We start from the raw sequence: 27,838 nt of genomic DNA, 5'->3' as shown, positions 1-27,838 counted from the left end.
TAATGGCCCTTCTCCACTCTTTGCCAACCCCTCTCCCATTCCTTTCCCCACCCTTTCCCAGCCCTCCCCCCACTCATTTTGACTATGACATATGGTATACACATCACACATCTGCAATCTAACGGGTTCGGGTAGGGGAGAAGGGTGGACGAAGGGGTGGGGCTGGGGTGGGGGTTGGGCTATAGTGCCAAAGTAGGTTTTCTTTTTTTTTAAAAAAAAAAGGCATTTCGGTACAAATTGCCCTTGAGCAAACTATCCATGGGACGGTTTTAGCAAGAATCTTTTCATTATTCTCTCATTTGTACAACATACAAAATGTTAAAACTGAAAATGACATGAATTACTCTTATAAGAGACCATTTATCAGTGAAACAACTTCGAAACAAGGAGTCTGAATAATAATAATAATATTAGTTGGGTTATACAATTCATGTATGGGGAATGTATCACGGTAAGGCTATCTCATACAATAATTTGTGAAACGACATCAGTTTTGTTTGCTAGTTGCTAGACCATATTCTCCTGAGCTTATCAAACTATGTTGCCAATCCAGCAGTGGTCACAACTCAAATGTCAACCAGATAGCTACAGAGGACAAAATGATACAAATCTGATTCAATAGCAGCCTCAGCTCCTATTGGTTTCACGATCACTTCACAGATACTTTCTTGCTAGAGCTCGGACTTTCGTATCAAAATGTGATGACGCAATGCGAGAGCCAGGTAGATACAGGGGATTCAACAGAATCTGAAAATTGAGAGTTGTCAGGTTAAAGTAAACATAAACATGATATCAAAATGTGATCGCTTCACTAACAAATCAACAATGAAAACTCTCCAAGATGTCACGTTAACGGTCATTGCAGTTTATTCTATGATGAAAAAGCATTTACGAGTTCCCAGAGTTGATCAAGGATAAATAGGAAAATTTGAAATAAATAAGCAAATTTAATAAAACAAATCAAAAAATGAGCTTTGGGGAAACTTAATTTCAAAAATAAGCATTTCCATGTCCGAGCCTAAGGTCAGGTATGTTAACTATTACTAACAGCGAACAAAAAAACTAGCCAAAAAAGCCAAACTTATTTGTTCGCTGTTATTAATAGCGAACAAAAGAAAGACAATGTCATAACGTTGGAAGGGACAAAAAAAATAAAAGCATGCTTGTTCGCCGTTACAAACGGATTTCATTTTTATTTGTCCTTTTCAACGTTATGACATTGTCTATTCGCTGTTAGTAATAGCGAACAAATGATTTTGACTTTTTTTTACTAGCTACTTTGTAAACCATTAATAACAGCGAACTAACTTGACCTTAGGCTTGGACATAGGATGCTTATTTTTGAAATTAAGTTTTCCTGAAGCTCATTTTATGATTTTTTTAATTAAAGTTGCTTTTTATTTCTAATTTCTAGATAAATTGTAACACCCCGGCCCTTCGGACCGCTGGTGACTACTCTTAGAGACTGTAGACTAGCCCCACAAACCAACACAAGTTTTTCCAGCGCACTTTGGCCTCACTCGTGCGCACCCGAGAAAACTTCCCAGGAGGTCACCCATCCTAAGATTGCTCTCCACCAAGCACGCTTAACTGTGGAGTTCTTAGCAAATGGGCTCCCTAGAAAAGAAGATGCACCTTGTTGATATGAGTAGTCTATCAATCCTTTTTCAAGCTAAATCTGGGGTATTACACTCACTCCCACTTAAGAATACAACGTGCTCGTTGGACCGTAACTTCAGGATCTTTTCCCCCGCTAGGTGCACTGAACACTATCAGCCACAGTCGCAGGGTTGCTCAGATACCATTTGTAACACCCCGGCCCCTCGGACCGCTGGTGATTACTCTTGGAGACTGTAGACTAGCCCCACAAACCAACACAAGTCTTTCCAGCGCACTTTGGCCTCACTCGTGCGCACCCGAGAAAACTTCCCAGAAGGTCATCCATCCTAAGATTGCTCTCCACCAAGCACGCTTAACTGTAGAGTTCTTAGCAAATGGACTCTCTAGAAAAGAAAATGCACCTTATTGATATGAGTAGTCTATCAATCCTATTTCAAGCTAAATCTGGGGTATTACATAAATAGTTAGTAACATCATCAGAATTGGACCCAAAATGGTTTTCTCAAATGTAACTATTAATAACAAATCGGAGGAAGTAGAGTAAGCTTTAAAAATCTGGTGCTGTAGAAAAATTTCAAGGGATAACCAAATTCCGGTGGAACAAGCTAGTCAGCTGAATGAGTAAAGTTATAGTAGGATGAGCTACTAAATCAAGCTAATATAGAATCGTACGTAACGTGAAGTAGGGGTAGAGAACGAAGGAGGACAAAGTAAATGGGTAGAGGTCAGACGATCTATTTTTTAACCCAAAAAAGAGGCGTACAAATTGGGGAATCCATTCCAAGGAAGCTTATAAGAAAATGTGGGGTGAAAGAATACTCCTCGTTCCCTTAAAGCTTTAACCCAAGGGCCCAATTGAACAATTTCTGTAAGAGCAATTAAGTCATATTGGGAAAAATTTAAGGGACTGCGGGACTAATCAGCAAATGGCAATACATTTGTAATAGCAGATCCCTAAAAGGATCACGCGTTTGGTGGTCATAAGTTGTACAGAACTACCTTTCAAGTCTCAAGCCAAACATCGTACAACTTTGCAAAGAACGAATCTCAGATTTTTCTAACTCATAATGGCAGGATACAAAATGATGCCAATAAAGGCCTATCAAAACTTCTAAGTGTCCATTTTTGTTTCAAGGTTCTATTTCAAATATAAGTAGCAAGCCACGGTGTTAAAGCACATGTATCAATATTCTTCTGCCCTTCCCACATGAAACCAACATCAAATGTAATTACTTCATTATCTTCCAAAATCCAAACAGAAGTTTATTAATTTCATTAATCCATCCCAAGACAGCAGTACAACATAAGTTTCACATGAGCCATAAGACCACCTAATTAATAGAGTAACTAATTAGAGTAATCGCTTGGAGGCTTGCAAGAGAAAGCACCCGCATCCAAACCCTTGATCTAATGTTGAATAGAAAGGGGAGGCAGCAAATCCTAGTCTATTAGTGAGCACCTCTAAACCCATGTACACCATTCTTTCAGAACTGAACTGTGAAAGAGCTCTATGTTGTTGTAAGAAGCACTTCTAACACAATTTATAAGAATTCTTTAAAAAGTTTATCTGTTTCTACCATCAAACTTTCAGAGTCAGAAAAGCATACAGGGGATACTTATGAAACCAAACACCAGCTCTTGTATAAAAAGCACTTCTCCAAGGTTATGAACCTCTCAATCAGGGGTGACCTTAAAACACTTATTTTTGGACAAAGTGGAGGATTGCTAGAGCTGAACCCGCAAACTCAGTGTAGTATCGTGTCACTCTACACCACAGCAGTCCAATGGTCTTTGATATATTTAAAGTTATATAATACTTAACTGATGTTTTAACATTAAATTACAAAAAGCAAACTGAAGTCAATATGGTGATTGATGCAAAGAAGTGACCTTCGCAAGTCTGATCAAACAAAAAGAAAGATGATTCTGATAGGGTATTAAATGAATTTGCCTTACAATTTTCAATTTCATTGGTTTCATGAATGAATTCCATATGTCGGTCAATACTTTTTATCTCTTATATTTGTTGTGTTGTATGAAGAGACCACATTTGTTAAATTATGATGCTTGACTTGTATTGACTCTTAATTCTAGAGTTTTCACATTTGCTATTTGAAGACCATTGTTTATAAAATCAGTTATTTGACTAGAGTGGTAGTTTTGGAAGAATGTTATAAAAAATTTATGAGTGAGAAATGTTGGTTTGTTCTTCAATAACATAATATAATATGAAGTATATGAATGAGAATCATAAGTTTTGTACAGATTACATAAGTTTTATAATAGTAATAATATAAAATTGAAGATCATTTCTGCAAAGATGCGTGAAAATAGATTAAAATGGTTTGAATATGCGCAAAGTAAGACGAACGACGCAACTGTTAGGAGGGTTGAAAACATCACAGTTGGTGGAATGAGAAGTCGTAGTAAGACTTAGAGAATAGAGAAAATTAGGGTTGAGATGAGGGAGTTGAACCACTATGAGAACTTGACTAGAGATAAAACTAGTTAAACACGTCGAATTTGTGTCTTAGACCATCAATAGTTCTTTGCCATGATTATTGCTTGTGCCTTTATGATTATTATTTTTATTTCTTTGGTTTATGTTATTAGTCTATGTACTCTTCTTGCCTTGCTATTTGTCTTACCTATAACATATTATGGGTCTTTTGTTTTCATTTTCGTGTCTTTCTCTAGTGAGAACCCCACTAGCCGTAATTTCCCTTGTGCATTCTTCCAACCCTTTTCACACTCTAATCATAACTGCTATGACTGGGATATACTAGGTATAATAATGATGAGTTTTAAATCCTCCACATGTCTTAAAGCAATTGTACACATCTCCTTTGTTCTTATATAGACGGGTACAAGATTACTTCTCTTCAAACCATTGAGTATCTTGTTTGTCTTCTAAATCTTGTTGGATAAAGCGAAGTACTCTAATTTGTCCTTGACATTTCTATACCTCAATTGATATACCACATGGCCTTACAACTCTCTCTGGATTTCATTTCTTCAAAGCTCCCTCAATCTCGGGCTACTTGATCAAAAAAAAATTATTTCTGTATGTACAAGCGATAGATGTCTCCAAAACTATTTTCTTTCTCCCCATTAAATAAATCATCAAAATAAAACCCATCAATCCTTGTTATCCTCTTCTTAAACTAGAATTTTATGATGCTTATCCTTTGTACACTTACACATACCCTTTTTGTTTGTCTCGTCTTTGGCATCCTATAAATATCTTTTCCTTTCTTTAAAGTTTAATTGGTCGAACACCACTTTAAATCCCTTAACTTTGCCTCGTGAAGTGCTACTTACATCTAGAACAAGTAGTTTGTTTTAGGTGGGCACACTTTTCTAGTATAACTTAAGAAATTGGGCAACTATCTTTATCTATCTTCCTTATCGAAAGGAAACCGATTTATTTGTGTCTACTCTAGTTTAAAAAGTAACCAAATGAGTGTCTCTCTTAATAAATAAGCAAAAAAAATAAATCGTATAAAAATGCAAAATCCAAAAAGGACTCTCCTTTTCCGTTCCTAGGTCTAGACTAAACCCTGCATGGACTAACTAATTCAACTTATCCTTATGTGCCCATTCAAATCACCATCGATATATACAACTTCTAACTCATTGGAATGTTTTGCACCATTTAAATCTCCCTTTTAAATTAGTGGTTGACACTTGCAGTAGCGACGACTTCTGTTGAAAGTCATAATCTGCAATGACTTATATCAAGAATAAACTCCATAATAGCATGAGTGATGAACTTTTAAATGATAGTTTGGTCACTTATATCAAGATTTATTTGAACTTTGAATTTGTATCTTATAAAAATATTGCATGAGAATTATGAAACCTCATCAGTGATATAGATTAAAGGTAAATATTAAGTTTGTATGACTCCAAGATTTGTTTTTAGCGCGTTTGTGTGCATGTATAATATGTGTATTTATTTGCATATTGATTTGTATATTCATTTTCTTAATAATTGATGATAATGATTGTAGTTTATCTTGTTGCAGATGAAGACATCAAGATTAAGCTTTTGCGGGTTAATAGATATGATACACTCAGGTGTACAATTTTGTTAGAGTTTAGATGCTTGCTTTATTTTTAGACAATGTAACGACTAAAAGGTTAGTGGAGTTTTACTTTATTTTTTTTTTGTGTTTTTTATGCATTCTTCTATATCATGCTTTATTAATTTAATGCAAAAAAAAAAGTTGGTTTAATTGTACTTTGAAATACATATTTAAAAAAATTATGCAACTCTATTCTTAAAATCCTGGGTCTGCCCCAGTTAAACTAATTTGGGTAAAAGTGATATTTGGGTGGCTAAGTCTGACTAATGGCCACTGGAAAACAAACAAAAACAAAATAATTTAAAGAAATAAATCTAAAAGATTGACAGATTCACGTACTACAAAAAGTGCAATGTTGTGACTAGGGATGGTGGGTGGGTAAAATTATATGGGTTTCGCACCGCATCCACCCTAATTGGGGCGGATATGGGTATGATTTTTGGTGAGTAGTGGGTGGGTATGGTAGGTGGTGGGTATGAGGTCTTACCCGGCCCATACCCACCCGCCCTATATCAATAATGTACTAATTTATATCAATTTTGTATTTTTTTATTAAAAACTATTAACAAAATATTAAGAATATTAATCTTATTTTATTATATTGTATGGTTTAAAAATTATTTGATGTACATTTAAATTTGTAAGTATTTATGAAGTATATAAGCAGACTTGGAGTGAATGTGAGGCGGGTATAAGGTGGGTATACCTAGTTGGCCACAGTGGGTGGGGATGAATTTGAATGCATACCTAATTGGGCTGGCGTGGGTATGAAAATTTTACCCGCCATGGGTGGTGGGTAGGTTATGGAAGTTTAGGTGGGTATGGGTATGGGGGAGGGCATATAACATCCACCCGTCCACTTTGCCATCACTATTTGTGACTACTGGTACAACCATTTCTAAAACTAATTGGTATTTCAATAGACTAGGTCGTTTTTCCCTTAGTTTTCCCTTTTTTACTCTCTTCAGACTATTCTCAATCATTCCATAACATCTACTTATGAAATATCAAAGATAATTGAGCTAGCAACAAATGCTGAAGTATGAGAAGCCACAACATACCTTGATATACAGCTCATGCACCTCCTGAAAGAAACTTTTCACACCATCCTCATTACGGGAGTCATGAAGAAGCATGAATCGTGTATGTAATAATAGGTTAAAGAAAATCAACAAATAAGTGAAATGCAATCCAATAAATTAACAGGAAAGTTAACACAAAACAAAGAAGAGATGATGAGACTAACTTACCTGACACAACTTGAAAGTAATTTGTATATACTGCACGAAAGCTAGAAAAATTTTATTTAACACTGTCAAACCCCGAAATATGTATACATACTTAATGAGTTGATTTTCTATTCACTTGTTCAGAACAAACTAAATTTTATCCAAGGAGTTTCTGAAATAAAGAAACAGTCCTTCTTCCTTTATTCATATATCTCACCCAAGAATAGCAAAGTTTTAAGAACTACTATTGATAGACGCCAAAAGACGGAAAATAGGGAGTGGAGCTTAGTATATTTCCTAAAGAAAACTCCATTTTTAAGGGCATATAAAACTGCTTGGTTTGGAATTGGCATTATATGAATGCAACATAGTACATTTGTCACCTGTCCTTTAACATACGCATATGCGAATTGCAAAGTTGATTATAATGATTACATATCGCAATTAACAAGTACTAATGTGTAACAGACAAAATATCTTTCAAATTGAACATGCATTGACTACACTTTCAATAGTGGGTTATGTTTGCTGCACATACTGCCTACAAAGTGGAATTGGCACAAATCAGCAGCAGCAAAGCCATGCAAAATTCATAATTAACACATGATGACACAGAGAGAACAATCAAGCATGAAGATAACTATAATAGCAAAAACAATGACTATTAACATATTGTCAAGGATATGACCCGCAGTAACATATACGAAAACCACTAGATCATTGAATCGGTCTATCGATTTGAGAAACCTGCAAAGGGGAAGATAATATAATTGTAAGCAAAACGGACATTAAGAAGCAAAAAAATAAAGCAAATAACAAATATTACGTTAACAAGAACCTCAAAAACATTTGAAGGCCACATGTCACCTGAAACGCCCTCTAAACCAAAATAATATTTTTCTAAAAAATTGTATGTTGATAAAAACAATTTTAGATTTATTTGTCACAATTAAAAACTAAATGTAAAAAATTATTCAAGTTCTCTAGAAAACAAGAAGTTTCCTCATTAAAAAAGTTGTAAAGTCTAAACTCAAATTACAATGATTTGTTTCATTTTGCAAAAAATAAAGTTTGTCTTCAATGAGAGAATTCATTTTAGGAGGCTTGAGGGAGAATAAGCAATAGTTGATCAAAACAAACAACTACTAGATAGGAAACATTCTTAGCTTATTTATAGATACATATTTCAGGTTTAGATTTTTAATGATCATCATTACTTTATGCAATTGCAGTTCAAGCGGCTAAGATTGATGTTCTAGGAGGGAAGTACAAGCTGGCATCAAGCTTAGTATGGCTGATATCATGGAATTGGGTATATGAGAGAAACTCACATTCTTCCATTAATATGATGTTCCTCATGCCAAAAGATTTAATATAACAAGTCACCAGATGCCATTGTTTAGCATCATGATTCAAAATTGCTTTATAAAGGATCAAGTGATATATCTTTTACCCTTCAATAACTTGTATCTTTATGATGTTTGCTTTAACATATTGAGATTTGGACTAACTACAATCAACTAAGTATAAAGTATTCAGAACCTTTTATATCTGTCCATTTTTTTCACTGTGCAATAATTTTTACTTTGCAATTCTACACATCTTAATGTATTATTAGTTGCTTTGGTTGTTTTCAATGAATTATAAGTATATGGAGAATGTCTTCCCCTTTTCCTTTTGTTTTTAATTGGGTATTCATTTGATTTATTTTACAAAGATTTTGTTGATTGTTAGTTAATAAAGTTGGAAGAGAAAGAAATCCCTCCAAATAAATGCTTAAAATACTTTGGATTCATAGTTGTGGTGGAAATACTCAACAAGATGTGATCAACAGGTGTGAGTGGCAAAAATGGAGAGCGACACCAGAATATTATGTAAACAAGGCGTGGGCGTGTGCCCCTAAAGTTAGAAGGGAAAGTGTTTTAAAATGGCCATTAGAACAACGCTACTATATGAATCAAAATGTTGCTTTTAAAATGGATCATTGTATTTGTAGAAAGATGGGAGTCGCAAAATGTGAATACTTAGATGGATAAGCGGACATACTTTAAAGAATAGAATTTGAAATGAAGACATAAGAAAGGGTTAAGAAGTCACAAATATTAGCAAATGTATATGAAGTATATATTAGTATTCACCCCAACATTTTGGGATTAGGGCTTTGGTATTGTTGTTGTTGTATATATTAATATTCAATAATCACAACAATACCTAAGACTTAATCCCAAAAATAACGAGAAAAAATTAAGGCGACTGATCCTTGCTTATAAAGAGTTTACTTTATTCGACCCTTAACATTAATTCTAATATACGAGTAAGAACAATAATTTGAATAATCATCCATGTTTGTTCTCCTTCTTCTATATTCTCATATGCTTTAGCACATCTCAGTTACTTCACTCTTGTTATCCACATCATCTTTTGCTTACGTCTTATTTCTTCTGCTCTTCAAAGTTTCAATGTTCAAATTTTCTAACAGTTTGACTTTGACTTTTGAAGTATTTCCATGTTTAACTTTAACCTTTAATAAATTATCTTGAATAAAAAAATAGCATGTGCGATTTTGTTAGATTGGTCTATATATAGTTTCAATATATAACTATTTTATATTTTATGCATCTGTATAATCTGAAATATTAGCAGTTAAAAATGTGCATCACATGCATGTTTTGAGAAGTGTTCAATCAAAAAAAGATGGAAGAAGTATAATAAAGCAACTCATGAAGCCACAACAGCTAGCAATGGAAGCTACCCCACAATTAATAAATAAAAATTACAAAAACTTACATGGCACTGGTTGTCCATGCAAGGTCCTGGACTATGTCTAATGCTGCATGTAGTATAAACTGGTGTTGATGTGCATCATCTTCTTTCTAGAAATTACAAAACAAATATGCATTCATTAACCACGTAGCTTTTGTAATAACATAGAAAGTACAAGCACAAAATAAAATTTTCATAAATAATGGATTAGAGTAAAAACATTATTTTTAATGAGCATTTTTATTTATGTGAATTACAAAAGATATTTACTATCAAGGATCAATCGTAAACAACCTCTTTGATTTAGAAGCGTAAAATTGTGTGCATCTAACCTCAAAAATTATGCCCAGGCAAAAGCAATTTCATGACATTAGGTAAATCAAATGTTGCTATTACATATATACATATACACCGACATACATACATACATACATACATGTTTCCTCCGAGTTTCCTCGTCACTTCCCACAAAAGCTTATTCTCATCTTACAAAACGTGGAGACTATGGTACGGTGCAAATGGAAAACTAGAACGGAAAAAGGATTATTTGCATTAGAGATATCATCCTAACAAGTACCAAATGCAAACTTGCCGTGAAGAGTAAGCCATAACCACCATACGCCTCAATCTTTTCTTGTTGTTCGCAAGCAATGACGTTATGTTCAAAACTGCTTTGGAAAAGAAAATAAGAAACTCGGTAAAAGAATTTTGTCATGCCTTAGGGATAGAAGAAAGGCTCATTATGCATGATGCACGCTAAACTCAGCATGGGAGAAGTGAATGCTGCGACCTACAATGCAAAGATATGGCATAAGAGACTTGGGCACATAAGTGAAAAGGGTCTTAGCAACCTTGCTCATAAGTTGGCTCTCCGATTTGAAAGGTAAAATCACTTGACTCATGTGTTGAGTGTTTAGCTAAAAAAACAATAGAGTTGGTTTTCCAAAGGTCTTTGTCGGCCATGAGAAGAAGAACGTTCTAAACCTCGCCCACACTGACATATCCAATGTCAAAAAATCACACGGCGGTGCACTATATTTCTCCTTCATTGATGATCATTAGACGAGTCAGAAACTAAAAAGTATTTTATTCCATTCATTACCTTAATGTCATTAAGTGGCTCTTGCATAGTCGTGGTTTTGAGAATGGTATGTACTTAACCTTACTCTTTTTAGTAATCACATCATAACACAAACATATGTAATCAGAAGAGAAAGTGAGAGGCCCCAATAACCCAAAAGTACCTCAATTGGCGAGTTTTACCCGTCTTAGTTATACCATTTAAACCGATATTTCTAGCAAAATATATGCAATTTTGCGACAAGACCACCTTCAATTTTTAAAGTTAAGGATAACAAAAGAACAACAAGAAAATAAGGTAGCAATTCATGCAAGTAGCTCTATATTGGAACATCTTCAACTAAAATTCTTACCAAAACGTCAATGACAATGACATTATGTCATTTGCTTCGGACACTAGCAAGGTAAATTGCAAGAAATGAACAACACATTATTAAAAGTTCAACCAATTTACTAGCAAATGAACTCCTCTAACACACCAAAAAAAATTATTAGGTTGGTTTGTTCCACATCGATAAATTATAGATGGTGTGCACACTTTTAGAAGTCATTGAAGCCTTTTCTCCCATTGCCATGTGATTTTCCACCTCGTATTTTTGTATGTTGACATTCACAACAAATCCAACTCAATTTAACGTGGTATCAAAACCGAAGGTTCAATTAAAAGTTGTACGGTGGGTCCAAAAAGAATGGTGTTCTTACCCTAATAGATTAATGATTACTCTACATGCGAACTAGAAGGGGGTTGTCTATAAGGGGGTGTTGGGATGATTGTTCCACATCAATGAATTATAAATAATGTGCACACTTTATAAGTATTTGGAGTTCTTCCTCCCATTGCCATGTGGTTTTGGGATGATATCTCATTGTGAGCACCTGTCGTTCTCCCAGTGGAATGTTAGCATTCACACTAAATTCAGCTTAACAGAAACATTAGCCGACCACAAGTAAAAAAAAAGGGAGACAGAATATAAGGGCATACTTTCAACGCAGAACCCAATTCAGCTTCGTAAATAGGAATGTCAGTTCGACTAACGATCATAAAACAAGCCGTACTCGCCATTTACGATCAAAATTGATATTAATTCCTACAAAACAACGTAATTAGGAATGTCAAAATGGGGAAAAAAAATGACCAAGAATTGGATTTCACGCATCAATAGAGCCAATAATTAGGGAATGAAATCGGATTCCTACTAACGAATAAAAACAATAATTTTAGAAAATTCAGTTTTATTTTGCTGTATTTTGAAATAACGATCGCATTTGAAATTTATTGCAAAAGTTACATACAACTACACAAGAAATTACCAAATTAAGTAGAAGTGAGAACTAAAAAACGATTAGGGAATCATATTGTAAAAAGGTTAAGATCTAATCAAAACTTAAAAAGAATCAAAAATTAAAAATTTCAAATACCTTGATACTCTGGTTCAGTTCTAGGTTGAATCGCAGAATGAATCACAGTACCTATTCGAAACTATAAGGGCCTCTACAATGGCATTACCCAGCGGGAGCAGGGTCGAATTCAGCAGATTGACGATCGATGAGAAGCGACCGGAGAGCAGGAGACTGCGGAGGAAGTATTAAGAGTTAAGGAGGAGGATGTTTGATGAGCTAGCCCATGTTCAAGTCTTGTATGAATGATTAGAAGTAAAAAAAAAAATTAAACAAAAAAAAATGAGAGAGAAATTAGGAGGGAGAACAAGTGAAAATGAAAAAAAATAAAATAAAATAAAAAATTGCATCTGTTCTTGTTGGCCCTTAGTAAATCATGTAAATGGTCGGTCATTAGTTGATCTACTTGAAATCTTGAAGGGTAATTAGTAGGATGACAATGGGTCGGATTTGGAATAAATCTAAGTGGACTCGGATTTAAATTCGTTTTTTTAAAGGAATATCTAGTATAGGGTCTGGGTCTAAAACAGGTCTAAGAATTCTTTGCACATTTGAATGAATTTCGCTTCGTATTATAATAACGATAGAGTTTTAAACTTCAAATAATGATAATAATACATAAATGTATTAATTAAAAATTTAAAATAAATTCAATAATATAATACAAACTAATATGATACAAATGAATTCCCACTTCTTTCTTGTTGAATTCTCTGTATTGATAATTTTTTTGTTAAAATGTTATGAAAATGATTAAATGGACTACTGAAAGAAGAGAGGTACTAAAAATGCTTAATCATTATCATAATATTTTACTAATGTTAAGTAGAGGGCCACAACTCTTCACACAACTTACAAATACACGAAATAAAGCCCATATCCTACACAGCATATATGTTGAGTATCATATTACAAGTGCAAAGGGAAATAGATATTCCTGAGGAAAAAATCATGACAGTGTAAGGAATTTATATGATACAGACTATAAATATCCTTAAAATAATATATAATATTTTATATTTTATATTTTCAAAAGTAAAATCGGTCATTTGGATCCACAGATCCCGATACAGATATTTGTTTGAGACCCGAATTTGCCAAATTTATACGGCTGCGGATCCGATGGGTCCAAAAATATAGGATCCACTTCCGGCAAAATGGATCCGAATCTACAGATTCGGGTCGGGTTTAGGATCCATTGCCATCTCTAGTAACTAGAGTTATTTTGTTGCTTTTGTGCTTGTATGTAGCCTATACCAGTAGCAGATCCAGAGTTCGGAGTCCCAGGGACACTAATTAATGAACGAAATTTCGGCAGAATTTCATTTGTAAACTTAACAACTAATTTTTTATTTCTGCAAAATGACAAGTTGAAACACAATAAATTTTAAAAAATTATGATCTTATTCTTGAAAGAGTTCTCGTAATTAAATAATGTTTTCGAATAAAAGAATGCTTCTTGTACAAGTGTGAATTCAGTTTTCATTCTTTTTAATTTCTTTTACCAATGAGCTGCTTGTATGGCCCCGTCTCACGGTGACGGTCTCATACAAGACTTGCTAAAATTTAACAGTTATTCTTGTGAGAGACCGTCCCTCAACACAAGAAGCCCACATTTTTATTTTCTCTTTAATTTGTATTAATTGGGCTATTTAACCTATATATCTAATGCGTCTTTTAGAGAGACAGTCTCTCACAACAATTTGTGAAATTTTAAATACAATATACCTTAAAAAAATAAAACAAAATAAATCAACTGACCTAATAAAAAAATGGTACAAAATAAATAAATTAGACAAAATTACTAAAATGAAGGAGTATTTATCAACAAAAGACTTTATTATTAATTTTAAACTTTTATTTTTACCAATAGAAAAGTCTATTTTGAATTTTTTTTTTAAAAAACAAACACCTAGGGGCACGTTACCCCATAAGCCCTAACATGCATCTACCACTAGCCTATACGTACATGCAATATTAATCAAGGTTGTTAGAATTGAAATCTTACCTAAAATCGATATGTTAAAATAGGTAGTATCCATAGTAAGATTGTAAGATCTTCTAATATATGTTTTAATATGCCTTAGGATAAGAATTTTTTTTTTTTATTGAGATTATCCTTGTAAGATCGAATCGTAAAATCGTGTTATGATCAATAAGATCGTACGGTCCTTCCATTATTAAGATCCTAATTACGATCCGAATTACTCGCTTGTTTTTGAATCGTAAAGTCATTAAATCATAAATCAAAATCGGAATTCCGATAGCCATAATCAGAAGTTGCTCGTTGAGCAAGCCTAAGAGCTACAGAAAAAAAATATAATCAGAATAATTGGTGAAACCTAATAATTTAGGGATGAAAAATTGTGAATGAACATTTTGAGTTATTTAATTGGTCAAAGCATTCATCATTACTTCATTAGCATTGTTTTAACACAGAGAGTTAAGCTAGTTAATTTTATGGTGTCTCACAGGGCCAATTCTATAAGGGTGCAAAAGAACCCTATGTCCTAGGCCCATCTAAAAGATAAAAAAATAACGCTTTAATATTTAATATAGAAGCCTATAATAGCATATAGTTAGTAAATATAGGATCATAATTAATATTTTGACTTGAGCCTCTCAAATCTTAGGGCCAATCCTAATGTCTTGTATTTATCAAACAATTTACTCTTTAATGATAAAAGATATTACTCTACCGCTGTAATTCTTCTATAAAGGAAGAGAAGCGGTTTTATTATACAATAAATTAAAAAACAAATTAATATAAAAAGTGTATCAAAATAATGAGGACAGATTAAAAATTTAAACAATTAAAATAAAAAATATAGCAAATCATACTAACATCTAATCCAATAAATTAATATAGAGCAAGTCAAATATTTATCTCTGCACAATATATTCGATTTTAATAAAGGATTTAAAAAAATAATATAATACATAGCTTATACAAGTCCTAATCGAGATTCTTTTGCCCACTCAAGAGAAGACATATTAGTTAGAATAGAAGAATAGATACAAACCTTTTGAAAAGAAAAACAAGAATTAAAGACCCTAAATAAATGGTTGTAATAGATACGTTAATTTGAATTATTGGCTTGATTTTGAATTATATATTTTAAATCGGTTTAATATCAAATTATGTGTCAACGTTAATTTTTATATAAATATATATTAAATGTTAATTTTTTAAGTTGAGTCAAAATCAGATTTAGTGACTTAAATAAATATTGAATCGTCGGGTTTATATCGAATCACTATCCTTCTTTTGTCTTGGAACCATTACAATAGTATGTCGTTTAGCCATTTAGGTTGTGCTAAATTGTGAGTAATGAGAATAGGGCCAATTCGGCAATAGGGAAGTCGTGATCCCTGACGAAATGAAATTTGTCCGAACGTAAGAGGTGGATTCAGTGCAATGTGATCAGATCCCCCCCGTGGGTTTTTCTCCACAAATTCCACTGTTTACTTAGTTAGTGGTGGCAGTAAGATAGTCGCAATGTCCACCCCTTTTTTGTCCCCATTTGCACCCACTTTTCTTAACCCAAGTCAAATTTTCTACGCTTTGTTAACCTATAAATTCTATATTTAACCTTAAAGCATCATGCCTTTTCACACTTTTTAAGTGTCATTTTTAATTAATATTGTCCAGAGTTTCAGTAAAAGGCGCACTTATTGGAGTGGGTAGAAAACCCACCAAGGAAAAAGCATGAATTTTGGAAGACATGGTGGTGGTGGTGGGGGGTATGGTTTTGGTGGTGGGGGTGGTGGTGGTGATAGAGTTCCTCTTTTGTCTCGCCATGTGAGATTTTTTAACTTCCTTGTTGATTTCTGTTCTTAATTATGTATAATTTGTTGTTGAGAATAGTGGGTTTTTAGGGATTACAATGTAATGAACTAATGATATGAAGAATTTTTCATTTTCTAATCTTCTATTGCAATGATTTTAATTCTGATAATATTGGATTGTTAATGGGTTTATGATATAATGATGGGAAATTGTTGGTGTTGTGTTTTTGTGATCATTTGAGTAGGTAATTAAACTTTTTTTTTGTGAGTTTTTGAGATGATTACTCATACTTGATTAAGGATTGGAAATGAATGGTTGTGGATTTGTGATGATTTGAGAAGTTAACCAATGTTTCTTCTAAGTTCTTTGAAAATGATGTTGGTCATGTCACATTTGTGATGAGGTCATAGTATTTCAAGAAAAACAGGGTCCTCCTTGTTTGTTTTTTTAAATAGTTTGTATTGAATTAAATGCTTCACTTTTTTCTAAAAGTATAGGAGTATTATGCCGTGTCATATTTTTGTTTGATTTGGGGTAGCCGGGTAGGCTAGAGAATCTTCATAGTGGTGAGGATCGAACATTGTCTTTATTAAGCTAGTATATCATTGCTTTTCTTTGTTTTCATGAGACTGACACTTTACTCTTACGATGAAATTTCATTAATTTCCATGGCTTCAAATGTTAATACAACTAGACGAGTTAAGAGTAGTTGATGCTTTGAAATATCTTCTGGTACTTCATTTGATATAATATAGGTGGGGTCTTCTTTGGTTGTTTGATATACAACACCATTGCCTATTTGTTTGGTTGTATCCCAAGTGCACACTTGCTTTTGTAGATCTATATAATTCCATGTTCTAAGATTGAACTTCCCCAATGTGGATCATTGAGTTAGCCTTGGTACTTTGGCAGTTTTAAGGACAAATTGGGTTTGGGAACATTGCTGAAACATTATAATGTAGTCATTTGTCTTTTGGGTAAAAGGGCTTTATGATTGTTTATTCATTCTATAGTTTATACCTATGTTACTCGGACTTTTCATTTTGCTTCATGTACCCATGTCTGATCCTTGATCCTTGGACATTGGTATGCCACTTAGACACTTCATTTAGGCGTAAAATTGAATATTTAACGTATCCGACACTTGTACACGTACCAATATCCAAGATCAGTACCCGAGTCCAAGTAACATAGGTTTATACTATAATTGACCTCTATATTGCATGAAAAACATCTTTTAAGTTGCTAATCATCAAATTTCTTGAAGGGTGGCTACAAGCGAAATGATTTTGCCGAAGATGGCTTATCCGACTTAGAGAATGGGAGTGCTTCAGTAAGACTACTTTCAAATCATCATACCCCTTAAGCTTTTGTTTACTGATTTTTTGCGTGTTTTCACAGCCTTGGTTGTGTTGTTTATAGCAATATGTTCTAATATATCCTGTTATTCTGTTTAGGCTGCAAATGTGGGATTCTGTCGGGTTCTGTCTCTGGTAAGTACGTCGTTCTTAAGTTTTCTAATTATGTGTTCTTCAAATTCATGTCACATTCACTATCATCTTATTCTGCAGGCAAAACCTGATGCACCAAAACTAATTATAGCTACAGTTGCTCTTTTGATTGCGGCCACATCAAACATATTAGTTGTATGTCTTCATCTGCAACTTCTTAAGTTAACGATTTAAAATGATGAAATTTTGTTCTTAATTTTGAACATTTGGTTGTGTTGCTGCAGCCAAAGTTTGGTGGAAAAATAATCGATATTGTCTCAGGAGAAATCAGTTCACCAGAACAGAAATCCAAAGCTCTGGAAGCTGTCAAGAGTACTATACTAGAGATCATCCTGGTTGTCGTTTTAGGGTAGGTGCATCCATTGCGTACTTCTTTATTGCATGTTTGATGCTATACACCCTTCTTCTAAAGGGTACCGTCTCAATATCACTTCTCATGCTTAAGTTTTCACCTTGATTTACTTCTGTATCATTTTATAGCAGTTGTCTCTGTTAACGGCCCGTTTGGTAATCGGTACTAATAATGGGAATGGTAATGGATTGCTTATTCTCCTTCAACAATTATTTTCTTCACAAAATTCATTCTAATACATTACCATTTAAACATGTGGTATTAGGTGGTAATGGAAAATTGTGAACAAAAACTTTTTTATGATCAAACTTTCATTACCATGGGAATGACATGATACATATCATAAAAATTTACACTATAAATCATTTTCACTATCACCAATTAGTATCGTTAACCAAACGGGCTGTTATATTCATACTCCCTCCTCTCTATTTAAGTGGAGGCATGTTTAGAGGATTTTAATCATAATTTAGTTCTACTTTGAGATGAGACGATATTATCCCGATGGAGAGCAGTTTATCATAGGGAATTTTGATCATAGTAACATCTGATGTGTTCTATCAGTACTTAATTCTATCTTTTTACTTAATGACAATCCTAAGTGTTGTTTGTGTGTGATTTTCATCTCTTAATTTTCCTCTTCCTTCCCAGTTCATTGTGCACAGGATTAAGGGCATGGCTATTTAATTCTGCTAGTGAAAGGGTTGTTGCAAGACTGAGAAAGAATTTATTCTCCCATCTAATTCACCAGGTGGAAAATTCATCCCTTTGATTTTGTTGATGTGATATACTGATGTATAAGGTCTATAATAATTTAAACTTCTTCTGTATTATTAGTTTTATACTCCTGCTAATTGCCAATTTCGGTGCAAACCTGATCCTTGATTCCTTGTCCATCCTTTTATTCCCCCACTTCAGGAAATAGCTTTTTATGATGTTACTCGAACAGGAGAGCTTTTGAGTAGACTATCTGAAGATACCCAAATCATAAAGAATGCTGCTACGACAAATCTTTCTGAGGCTTTGAGAAATTTAGCTACGGCTTTTATTGGTCTTGGTTTTATGTTTGCAACATCATGGAAGTTAACATGTAAGAATTAGTTCATTCATTGGTACTTTCTTCTTTATCGTAAATGTTCCACCGTAACTAATAGCTGAATTGAGACAAGACTAATTAGCCATTTGGTTGGGGGTAATAATAATGGGTACAATGATAACTAATAATGGTTTGGTGCGTAATTTTGCAATAAACTTCCATGCCAAGATCTAAAATAATGCTTGTTTTCCCCGAAAATCTCATGTTATCATTTATATCCATTGCCGCCTATTGCCACTTAGAGATATTGAGTGGTAAGCATATTATGAAGAAATACACATACTCGGGATGGTACTCCCTCAGTAATCACCACGGACATTGGCATGGGACTTGTCGTACAAATTGTATATAAACTTCGTTAAGACAATGATCCCTTATCATGGCCGTCCAATACTCCATACTTGTGTTTTGGAACATTAGTATGGGATGCACGGATAGCCATCCATCTATTTCACATAGCTGTCTGATAACATTTTTCATCCTAATGCATGCTCAGTGTTAGCTTTGGTTGTTGTGCCTCCAATCTCTGTCGGGGTACGTAAATTTGGTCGTTTTCTTCGTGAGCTATCACACAAAACGCAGGCTGCAGCAGCAGCAGCATCTTCAATCGCAGAGGTATGTATTTGTTCCTGTTTCTCTACCCAATCAATTTTCATTCAACGAGTGGCCTAGGAAAAAGGCCAAAGGATTAACATGGCCAATCAATCTTTTGCGAGCATTTGAAAGTAGGCCTTAAATAAAATGCCTTTATTACTATTTTATCACATTTACATACATCCTTCTTGATGTATGTAGATAAAGCAATTTCTTTTCTCAATAATTTGATATTTTCTTTTGGCTCAATCCGGAAGTACTAGGAAATAGCTTACATGGTGCACATTTTTACAGGAGTCTTTTGGCGCCATTCGCACCGTAAGGTCCTTTGCCCAAGAAGAATATGAAGTTCAGCGGTACTCTGAGAAAGTTGAGGAGGCATTAAACTTGGGACTTACACAAGCTGTGAGTTTCTCCTTTGAATACCGTCTCTTATTTTTAACGGGTTGTGAGTCGTGACGTCTAATTTTCTTCGGTGTAGAAAGTTTCAGGAATGTTCTTTGGAGGATTAAATGCAGCGTCCACCTTGTCAGTTATTGTTGTGGTGATATATGGAGCTATTCTGACGATCAATGGTACCGGCATGACACCTGGTGCTTTGACCTCCTTCATCCTTTACAGCCTCACAGGTAAATGACTGCTGTTTGATTGGTGTATACTTGAGTAACTTGACAATAGTTTGTCTCTGATTGAATGTTTGATAATATTCCATTTCAACTATTTTACTTTCAGTTGGATCATCCATATCTGGACTGTCGGGATTATACACGGTGGCAATGAAAGCTGCTGGAGCAAGTAGACGTGTCTTCCAACTTTTAGATCGAACCTCATCCATGGAGAAATCAGGATCTAAGTGTCCATTAGGGTGAGTTGTTGTACTAACTTTTATCACTTCATTTTTCTCCGGGAACAAACCTTGCTATTCGACACGAAGTTTTCTGTTTCACATGCTAATGGGTTTGGATTTAGGTCTCTTTTTCTAATTTAGAAATTTCCCCTTGTTGTCAGTGATCAAGATGCGGAGGTAGAATTAGATGATGTCTGGTTCTCATATCCGTCCCGTCCAAATCACATGGTACTTAAGGTAAGAAATCAAATTAAGCCCTTTTGCTTCTACATGCTGAATGGCAATACTAAGAAACGTAATTTTAAATTCTAGGGAATAACGTTAAAATTGCTGCCTGGTTCAAAAGTCGCTCTTGTTGGTCCAAGTGGTGGCGGAAAAGTAAGGTTCTTTCGTTTCAAGATCTTGTGATTTTTTTCACTATGGTAAAGAAGAAACTTTTGTTCTTTGGTTATTGACTGGTGCGCTGTTTGTTCTTTGGTTATTGATGCAGACAACAATCGCACATTTGATTGAAAGATTTTATGATCCTACCAAGGGGAAGATCTTGCTGAGCGGGGTTCCATTAGTAGAAATATCTCACAAGCACTTGCATAGCAAGGTAATTTTGGTTTGTTCGCTTGTCTACTGGCTATTCATCAGTATATGCTGAGAAGGTTTGCATGATTAACACTGGAAAAGGCAGTTTGTTTGGTTGAATCGTTGCTAATGTTGGTCTAGGTAAAGGAGGATTGTTGTAGTTAATTGAAAACCACTGTGTAACATCATTAAGACACGAGCAAAGTGTTGACCCCACCTTTTGGGGTAAGGACGTAAGGCTTTAGCTATGCTTAAGTAGTTTCATGTCCGGGCAGCACTCCCATTACCGCATCAGCGTTCCGCTACCGTGATCACGACCGTTACTGCATTTTTACACTATGCCAGGCAGTGAAACATAATTTGCTAGTTAGTTTGCCTTTTGAATTCACGATTCACTCAAAATGCTTCAAAAGTAGCCTAAAACCGACCAATTGCTTTATTTGATTCGTGAGGCGATTAGCAAATCATGTGACACTGCCCCCGGGCCTAGTGATCATTTGTCCATCTGTATCGGTTTTGGTATTGGTGAACACTTGCCCTTCATGATATTCTATCTCATCTTTAATTCCAATGGTGGATTTTTATGATATTAAGAGTCGAGTTGATTTCATTCACACCTAGCTTCTAAATCTGAACTGTGTGCTCGCAATCCAATGGCTGAGACACTAAGTTTTGATTTATGGCTACAGATAAGCATTGTAAGCCAGGAACCTACTCTCTTCAATTGCTCGATAGAAGAGAACATCGCTTATGGACTGAATGGCAAAGCCAGCACCGCTGATATAGAAAATGCTGCTGTAAGATCAAAGCTTTTTTCCGTTAAAGACAGTATACATCAATAGTTGATACCGAAAATTTCTTATAGTATCATTTCTCATATCGTTTTACGTAAATATTCAGAAAATGGCAAATGCACATGAGTTTATATCCAAGTTTCCCGAGAAGTATCAGACTCATGTTGGAGAACGCGGGGTCAGGCTATCAGGCGGGCAAAAACAGCGAATAGCAATAGCTAGAGCTCTGCTGATGAACCCAAAAGTACTACTCTTGGATGAAGCAACAAGCGCTCTTGATGCAGAAAGTGAATACCTAGTTCAGGTTTTGTAACACATACTGTCTTTAACATTTCTCGTTTCTCGAGTCTGTAACTTGTATAAACCTTAAGATGTTGGATTGGATGCTGTAGGATGCCATGGACCGTTTGATGAACGGACGAACTGTCCTTGTAATAGCACACAGGCTTTCTACTGTCAAAAGTGCGAACACGGTAGCAGTTATATCCGACGGTCAGGTGGTGGAAAGTGGCACTCATGAAGAACTTTTGAGCAAGGATGGCATCTACACTGCACTCGTAAGGCGGCAGTTGCAAGTTCCGAAAGCTGAAAACTGACATGTATGATCAATTCTTGCTAGTTGCAAGCCTAGATAGTTGAATTTATCTACCACTTGTAATATTTCTAAATAATAATGAAGATCACTGATTGTTGCTGAGAACACTATAGTTGCTATTTGGGCATTGCAAAAATTGTACTATAAATAACATTATATTCTAGGATGAATGCACTAGAGTGTTTTGTTCTATTCACTTCTCTATTCTTATTTTTGATATACATCTACTACTTTCAACATGTTATCCGTATGAAGTTGCGTGTCATTTTACAACATTTAGATCGTAATTCGAAATGATGTAAAATGATTTGGACAAGGAGTACTTTCGACCTTCGACAAATCAGCTAAAATTGCTAAGGACTGTCTTTTGGATTTTTTCAATTACCTGCATGACAGTCAGATCTGCTAAAAATGCTCCTGATGTAAAATTTGAAAAAATAGTATAAATTTGTGAAAAACATGCAAGAATATTAAAATGAATATGTGAAAAAAAATACTGTAAATTTGAGTCAAAGTGAGTTCAGAAATGGTGTAAAATTCGAAAGAGCTTTGAATGAATTTGAATAATTAAAAAAATAAATAAAAGTCGATAAATGTGATAGAAATTATAGATTATGGTTTGAATTTGGATTTGTTTACAAAATGATTGTTGATTGTTAATAATAATAACATACAAAACATTAATTTTAAAAGATTGAGTAAAAAAAATTGTTTGTTCTCATACCTTTTGCTAATCCATAAACAAAACTACAATTTCATTGGGAAGTTTTAACATAATGGTAATTAATTTCAATTATTGTTACTCCTTTGGTTTTGGTTTGTTACACTTGCAATTTTACATTTTTAGTTAAAAAGTGTAAGATGCATTTCATCAAAGTTCATGGGGCTACTTTCTCTCAAATTCCTCTCTGAAAAAGCTCCCAAATACTCCATTCCCATATTCAACTTCTACCGATTCTCATTCCCTCAAACCATTCCATTCTTTCGCCAAACCTACTTCTCATCTTTCTCCTTACCTTCAATGGCGGTCATCAACCCTTTCAGGCTTCTTCTCAAACCATCTAATCTCCTGAAATTTTTGTCAAAATCGATAAGACGCGCTAATAATTTTGATGAATGATAACAATAAAAATGAACTAAACAAATGTTTATGTAAAACTTGCAACGAGACACAAAGATTTAAGGAGGTTCACCAAATGATGGCTACGTCTTCCGTCGTGTGTAGTTTCTTGTTTATATTATATCAAAGGAGTATAAATCACTCTTACAAATGAAGTATTACAATTGAGTAAGAGATAAAATTAAAAGGCTATGTGTTTGGCTTAAGGTTTGTGTTTTATGATCTTTTGAGTAAGTATGAGAGCTCTATTTATAGTACTAAGTACATTCAATGACAATTGCTCACTTAATACATGTTTAAGGTTGAATAATCAATGATATGAAACAGCTCCAAAAACTTAAAAGGTCGAAAACCAGCATCTTAGGCATATCAGAGGAACCGCTCGACCAAAACAGAGAGCTCGCTCGGTCGAGCGAGCTACTGACAACTTCTGGATGCATTCTGTCTGACCGCTCGACCAACCCAAGAGCTCGCTCGATCGAGCGACCTTCAGACTTCTTCTGTCAAATTCTACTCGAGCAAAGCATCTAGCAAGACCCTTTGCACTTTTTCATTAGTCACCATTAACACCAATAATTTCCATGAGTACTTCACCACAATAAATCACACTTAAACACTACAATCATTAAGTTAACAACTTAATAACTCACATTATCATACTCATTGGAATTCAAACCCAAGAGTTACACATGAAAGCACACATCGATTGTGCACTCAAGTCACACCATTTATGATACCATTCATACCATTCAAACCCAAGAATTTTGTGTCGGTTTAAAATTGGGTAGATAGGTGTCATCATAAATGGTTGTCCTAATTTCCCCTTTTCCATTCCTAGTCAATTTATACTCCAAAGTCCAAACTAATTTTATAGCATCTAGCAGAATAACTTAAGAAGGTAAACTAATTTATCGAGGAACTAACAGGAGGATAGAAGAAGTTTCAATATATTCTCCTAAGAACATTTAGCAGTGTTCCAAGAATTCCATTTGATTCGTCCTCATCCGTGTTCGACTCTGAATCACAGGAAGGCCTCCTAGTAATTTTTTGAAGGCCTCCGTCTGTTCAAGGTAAATTTAGTATGCACACTCAAGGTTAGTTAATATAATTGAGCTTAATGTGAGCAAGTGGCCCATGCCTAGGTCGGGTTTGAAAGAGTCCAATGTACATAATTTTTTGCAAGCTGTACCAAAAAGATTATTTCATATTGATTCTTGGTTGCAAACATCATCTACAATACAAAAAAGTACACTCTAACCAATGTTTATTTGTATTTTTTTTGCGAATACACGATGGGTCCAGAGAAGGGTAGGGCTATGGTGAGGACAACAAGAATAGAATAAGGACCTTACTAGGAAAAAATGGTACATACTCTAACTAAGACAAAACTCAATACTCCATTGTTTCCCTTAAAAACTTCTTAATTGCACGAATTACATACATACAAATTACTTCTTCAGCAATTAATGCTGAAGTTGTACCAGAGTTGATGATGTTATGTTTTACACCCTCAAGCAAAAGGGCTTATACCTGTTTTATAGTTAACCAAAACCCTTGGAGGGATTATAATGCAAATTTGATATAACTTGTGCAAATAATCAAGACCATGACCTTACTCATTCGAATGCACTCTCCTCCAAACCTCCTACCCCATGGTATGCATCCTTGTATTTCGAACGTTTGACACTCAACTAACCTCTTTGCTTCATCAACTTCACTTATATGCTTCTTGAACTCTTCTTGTTGATCCATCTTGCCTCTACAAATCTACATCAATCCAACCACTTACCTTGAGACTAAAGGCACAATCACAACAAACAATGTTGCAATGAAAATGCACAAATAAACAAGTGATCTACCTGTTAATTTTCATACCATAAACTATCAAGTATCAGATTCAGGAATATTCATTGGTTTTAATTACTAAAAAGATTTACCAAACAAAACATTATACAATTCTAAAGCATAAACCTTTGTTACCAACTACATCATCTATGAATAACAAATAATGACTTGCACACAAACTTAGTCTTAAACTAGTTTCAGAGAATGTTTAAAAAATTTGAATTTCGTCGTGAGCATAAAATGAGTCATTGACGAACTGGTGCAGTTTCCTCACGTTGCTTTTTCCAAAAAAAGTGTGCAGTAACTATCCACTCAGGATCTACTAGATACTTGCGCTGTTTGATTGCCCATTTAGATACCTCCGATGCAGCATTAGTAGTCACAACATGTGTAACGAATTCCCTCACTTCAACTTCAACCAATTCCACTTCATCATAGCAACGTGCTCCCATCTGTGTTGCCAATCTCCACAATTTACTTTTCTGTTCATTAGGCACCGCTATTACTATGTTGCAATCCGCAAGGACTGTCTTTCGGATTTCTTCAGTTACCTGCATGGTTGTCAGTTCAGCTAAAATTGTTCCTGATCACTGGTTCACAGTACTTACTGAAGGAAAACAAGCGTATGATGAGACACAAAACCAAGCTTCTTATTACCAGTCTCACGTCTCTGGAAGATAAGTCATATTTTTCACCTTGTTTCTATCAGGAGAAACAAAAGCAAATAAGTATAGCAGCTAGCCAAACAACTTAACAAGGTAAACTAATTGGTCAAGGAACTAACAGGAGGAGCAAAGAAGTTTTTATGTATTTTCTGAAGAACCTCTAGCAGGGCTGCCAGAATTCCATTAGATTCATCCTCATCCGTGTTCGACTCACTATAACACGAAGGCCCAGTAGTAGTTGATCTGAAGTAGTGGTATTCCTGCACCTCTATCAAATTGTCCAAGTTATCCACCCAGACCTGGATCAGTCCAAACACACAATATCACCCAGCTTTAGACAACATTGTATGCGGAGTCCTTTAAGAAAAAAACTCAAATCAACATCTAGCTTAGCACTAACAAAGCAATCAACTTACATCTTTTTGGTCATCAAGTATCACGATAGTAGTGTTGAGTCCTAGTACAATGTCTAGTCCCTTCTGACCGATAACTTTGTTATGTTCGGTGGAAATTACTTTTGAAGTGAAGTAGAGTTCTGCAGGATCCAGATGGCTTACCATCTTTTGCGCGTATATTAGTCCTCGCATAGTGTAAATGTACATGTCAAACAACTTATTTGCTTCTTTCAGAAATGTTTGGGCAAAAGGTCTCAACTTGGTTACTTTCGTGTACATGAAACTGTAGAAGATATTTCCCTTGAGCGATTCTGTTCATCAAATTATCTTGTTTGGATTTTGCTCAAATTTTTCCAAAGAAAAATAAAAGACAATAAACTTTACATAACAAATTCTACAATACCATGATAATTAGAAAGACCACATCCCATAGTCAACTCTTTTAAAGTGAGAGAACTCGTGCTAATTGTTTCAAGCAATGTGTTGTTCAGGTCCAGAATCAAGAACAATTTCCCTTGGCTTAGCGCTCTATTTGTGTGAACATTGCATAACCTTTCAATTTCACTTGTCGTAAACTCTACCCTCTGCAAGTAATTATGCTTTATGATATAAATAACTAAATAAGCATATAAGTGTATGCGTAATTGAGCTTAGTGATATAATCAACTAAGTTTAGCAACAATGTTGAACACACACGTCATTATTTCAATGTCAACTTGCTTCCGCCTTAGCAGGGTTTGGGCAGGTCAGTTATGCATAACACTTACCCTTACAGTACAAAAAAGGTTCATTCATGTTGATAATTGACTCTTGGTTGCAAACATGTTGCGCAGGTTCACATCAAGTTGTACATTGCTACTAATAAAGAATAAATCAGCATAATAATTATAGTAAGTACCAAAGGCATGAATCTATACTGTAGATTTCTATTATCTCCATCTTTTAATATGAATTTTCCACATTGTAAGCACATATCATCGAGAAGGTCAGAGTGTGAGCACGGATCTGGTATAATTTGTTCTTTGTTCCTTTTAGCAGCTCCATACATGTCAGTGCCTTCAATATTTTCTTTCTGCAATAAAGTGATGACAACATGGCAAATGTTCATTAAATTATACAATGAGATATCCAAGTGCCAAGGAACTAACTCAACCAAAAGTTTAAGCTGATAGTTGAGGCTTTTAGGATATGTTATATATAACACATCCCTTTACATGGAAGCCCTTCAGGCTAAAATTATGGTTACAGCATATGCCTTTTCATACATGACGTTAAATATTCACTTTAAATTAGGGGTGTTTTAAATTTGAACTCGTGATCTTTTGTAATGCTGGCTCTGATATGATGTCAAGAAATAACCCAACCAAAAATTAAAACTGATGGTTGAGGCCCTCAGCATATATTATATATTCCAACACTAAGCAACATTTTAACAACGTACTCGAAGTAAATGCTTTTTCGGAGAATACTATTCCAGTAA

At 34.6% G+C, this 27,838-nt stretch overlaps 2 protein-coding genes across 2 annotated transcripts; one reads left to right on the top strand and one right to left on the bottom strand.

The window, feature by feature from the left end:
• Nucleotides 1-316: 316 nt before the first annotated feature.
• On the bottom strand, nt 317-12,466 carry LOC130798402 (uncharacterized). Its single transcript, XM_057661365.1, has 6 exons — nt 12,200-12,466; nt 11,763-11,868; nt 9,725-9,810; nt 7,624-7,684; nt 6,770-6,856; nt 317-747 (listed from the first exon to the last, which is right to left on the bottom strand). Exons 2-6 carry the CDS (start codon nt 11,841-11,843, stop codon nt 655-657), a joined length of 408 nt encoding a protein of 135 aa, XP_057517348.1. The 5' UTR covers nt 11,844-11,868; nt 12,200-12,466; the 3' UTR covers nt 317-654.
• Nucleotides 12,467-15,487: 3,021 nt separating this feature from the next.
• LOC130798401 (ABC transporter B family member 25) lies at nt 15,488-22,525 on the top strand. Its single transcript, XM_057661363.1, has 17 exons — nt 15,488-15,980; nt 17,236-17,301; nt 17,426-17,461; nt 17,540-17,614; nt 17,704-17,828; nt 18,483-18,582; nt 18,750-18,921; nt 19,424-19,542; nt 19,816-19,926; nt 20,003-20,150; nt 20,254-20,386; nt 20,530-20,605; nt 20,681-20,746; nt 20,859-20,966; nt 21,634-21,741; nt 21,845-22,042; nt 22,131-22,525. The coding sequence occupies exons 1-17, from the start codon at nt 15,888-15,890 to the stop codon at nt 22,332-22,334; spliced, it is 1,938 nt and encodes a 645-aa protein (XP_057517346.1). The 5' UTR covers nt 15,488-15,887; the 3' UTR covers nt 22,335-22,525.
• The last annotated feature ends 5,313 nt before the right edge of the window (nt 22,526-27,838 follow it).

This window comes from Amaranthus tricolor, chromosome 13 (genome assembly GCF_026212465.1).
Source record: "Amaranthus tricolor cultivar Red isolate AtriRed21 chromosome 13, ASM2621246v1, whole genome shotgun sequence".
Classification (NCBI taxonomy): Eukaryota; Viridiplantae; Streptophyta; class Magnoliopsida; order Caryophyllales; family Amaranthaceae; genus Amaranthus; species Amaranthus tricolor.
The sequence above is the reverse complement of the archived record's forward strand: the minus strand, read 5'-3'. Positions and strand labels throughout refer to the sequence as shown.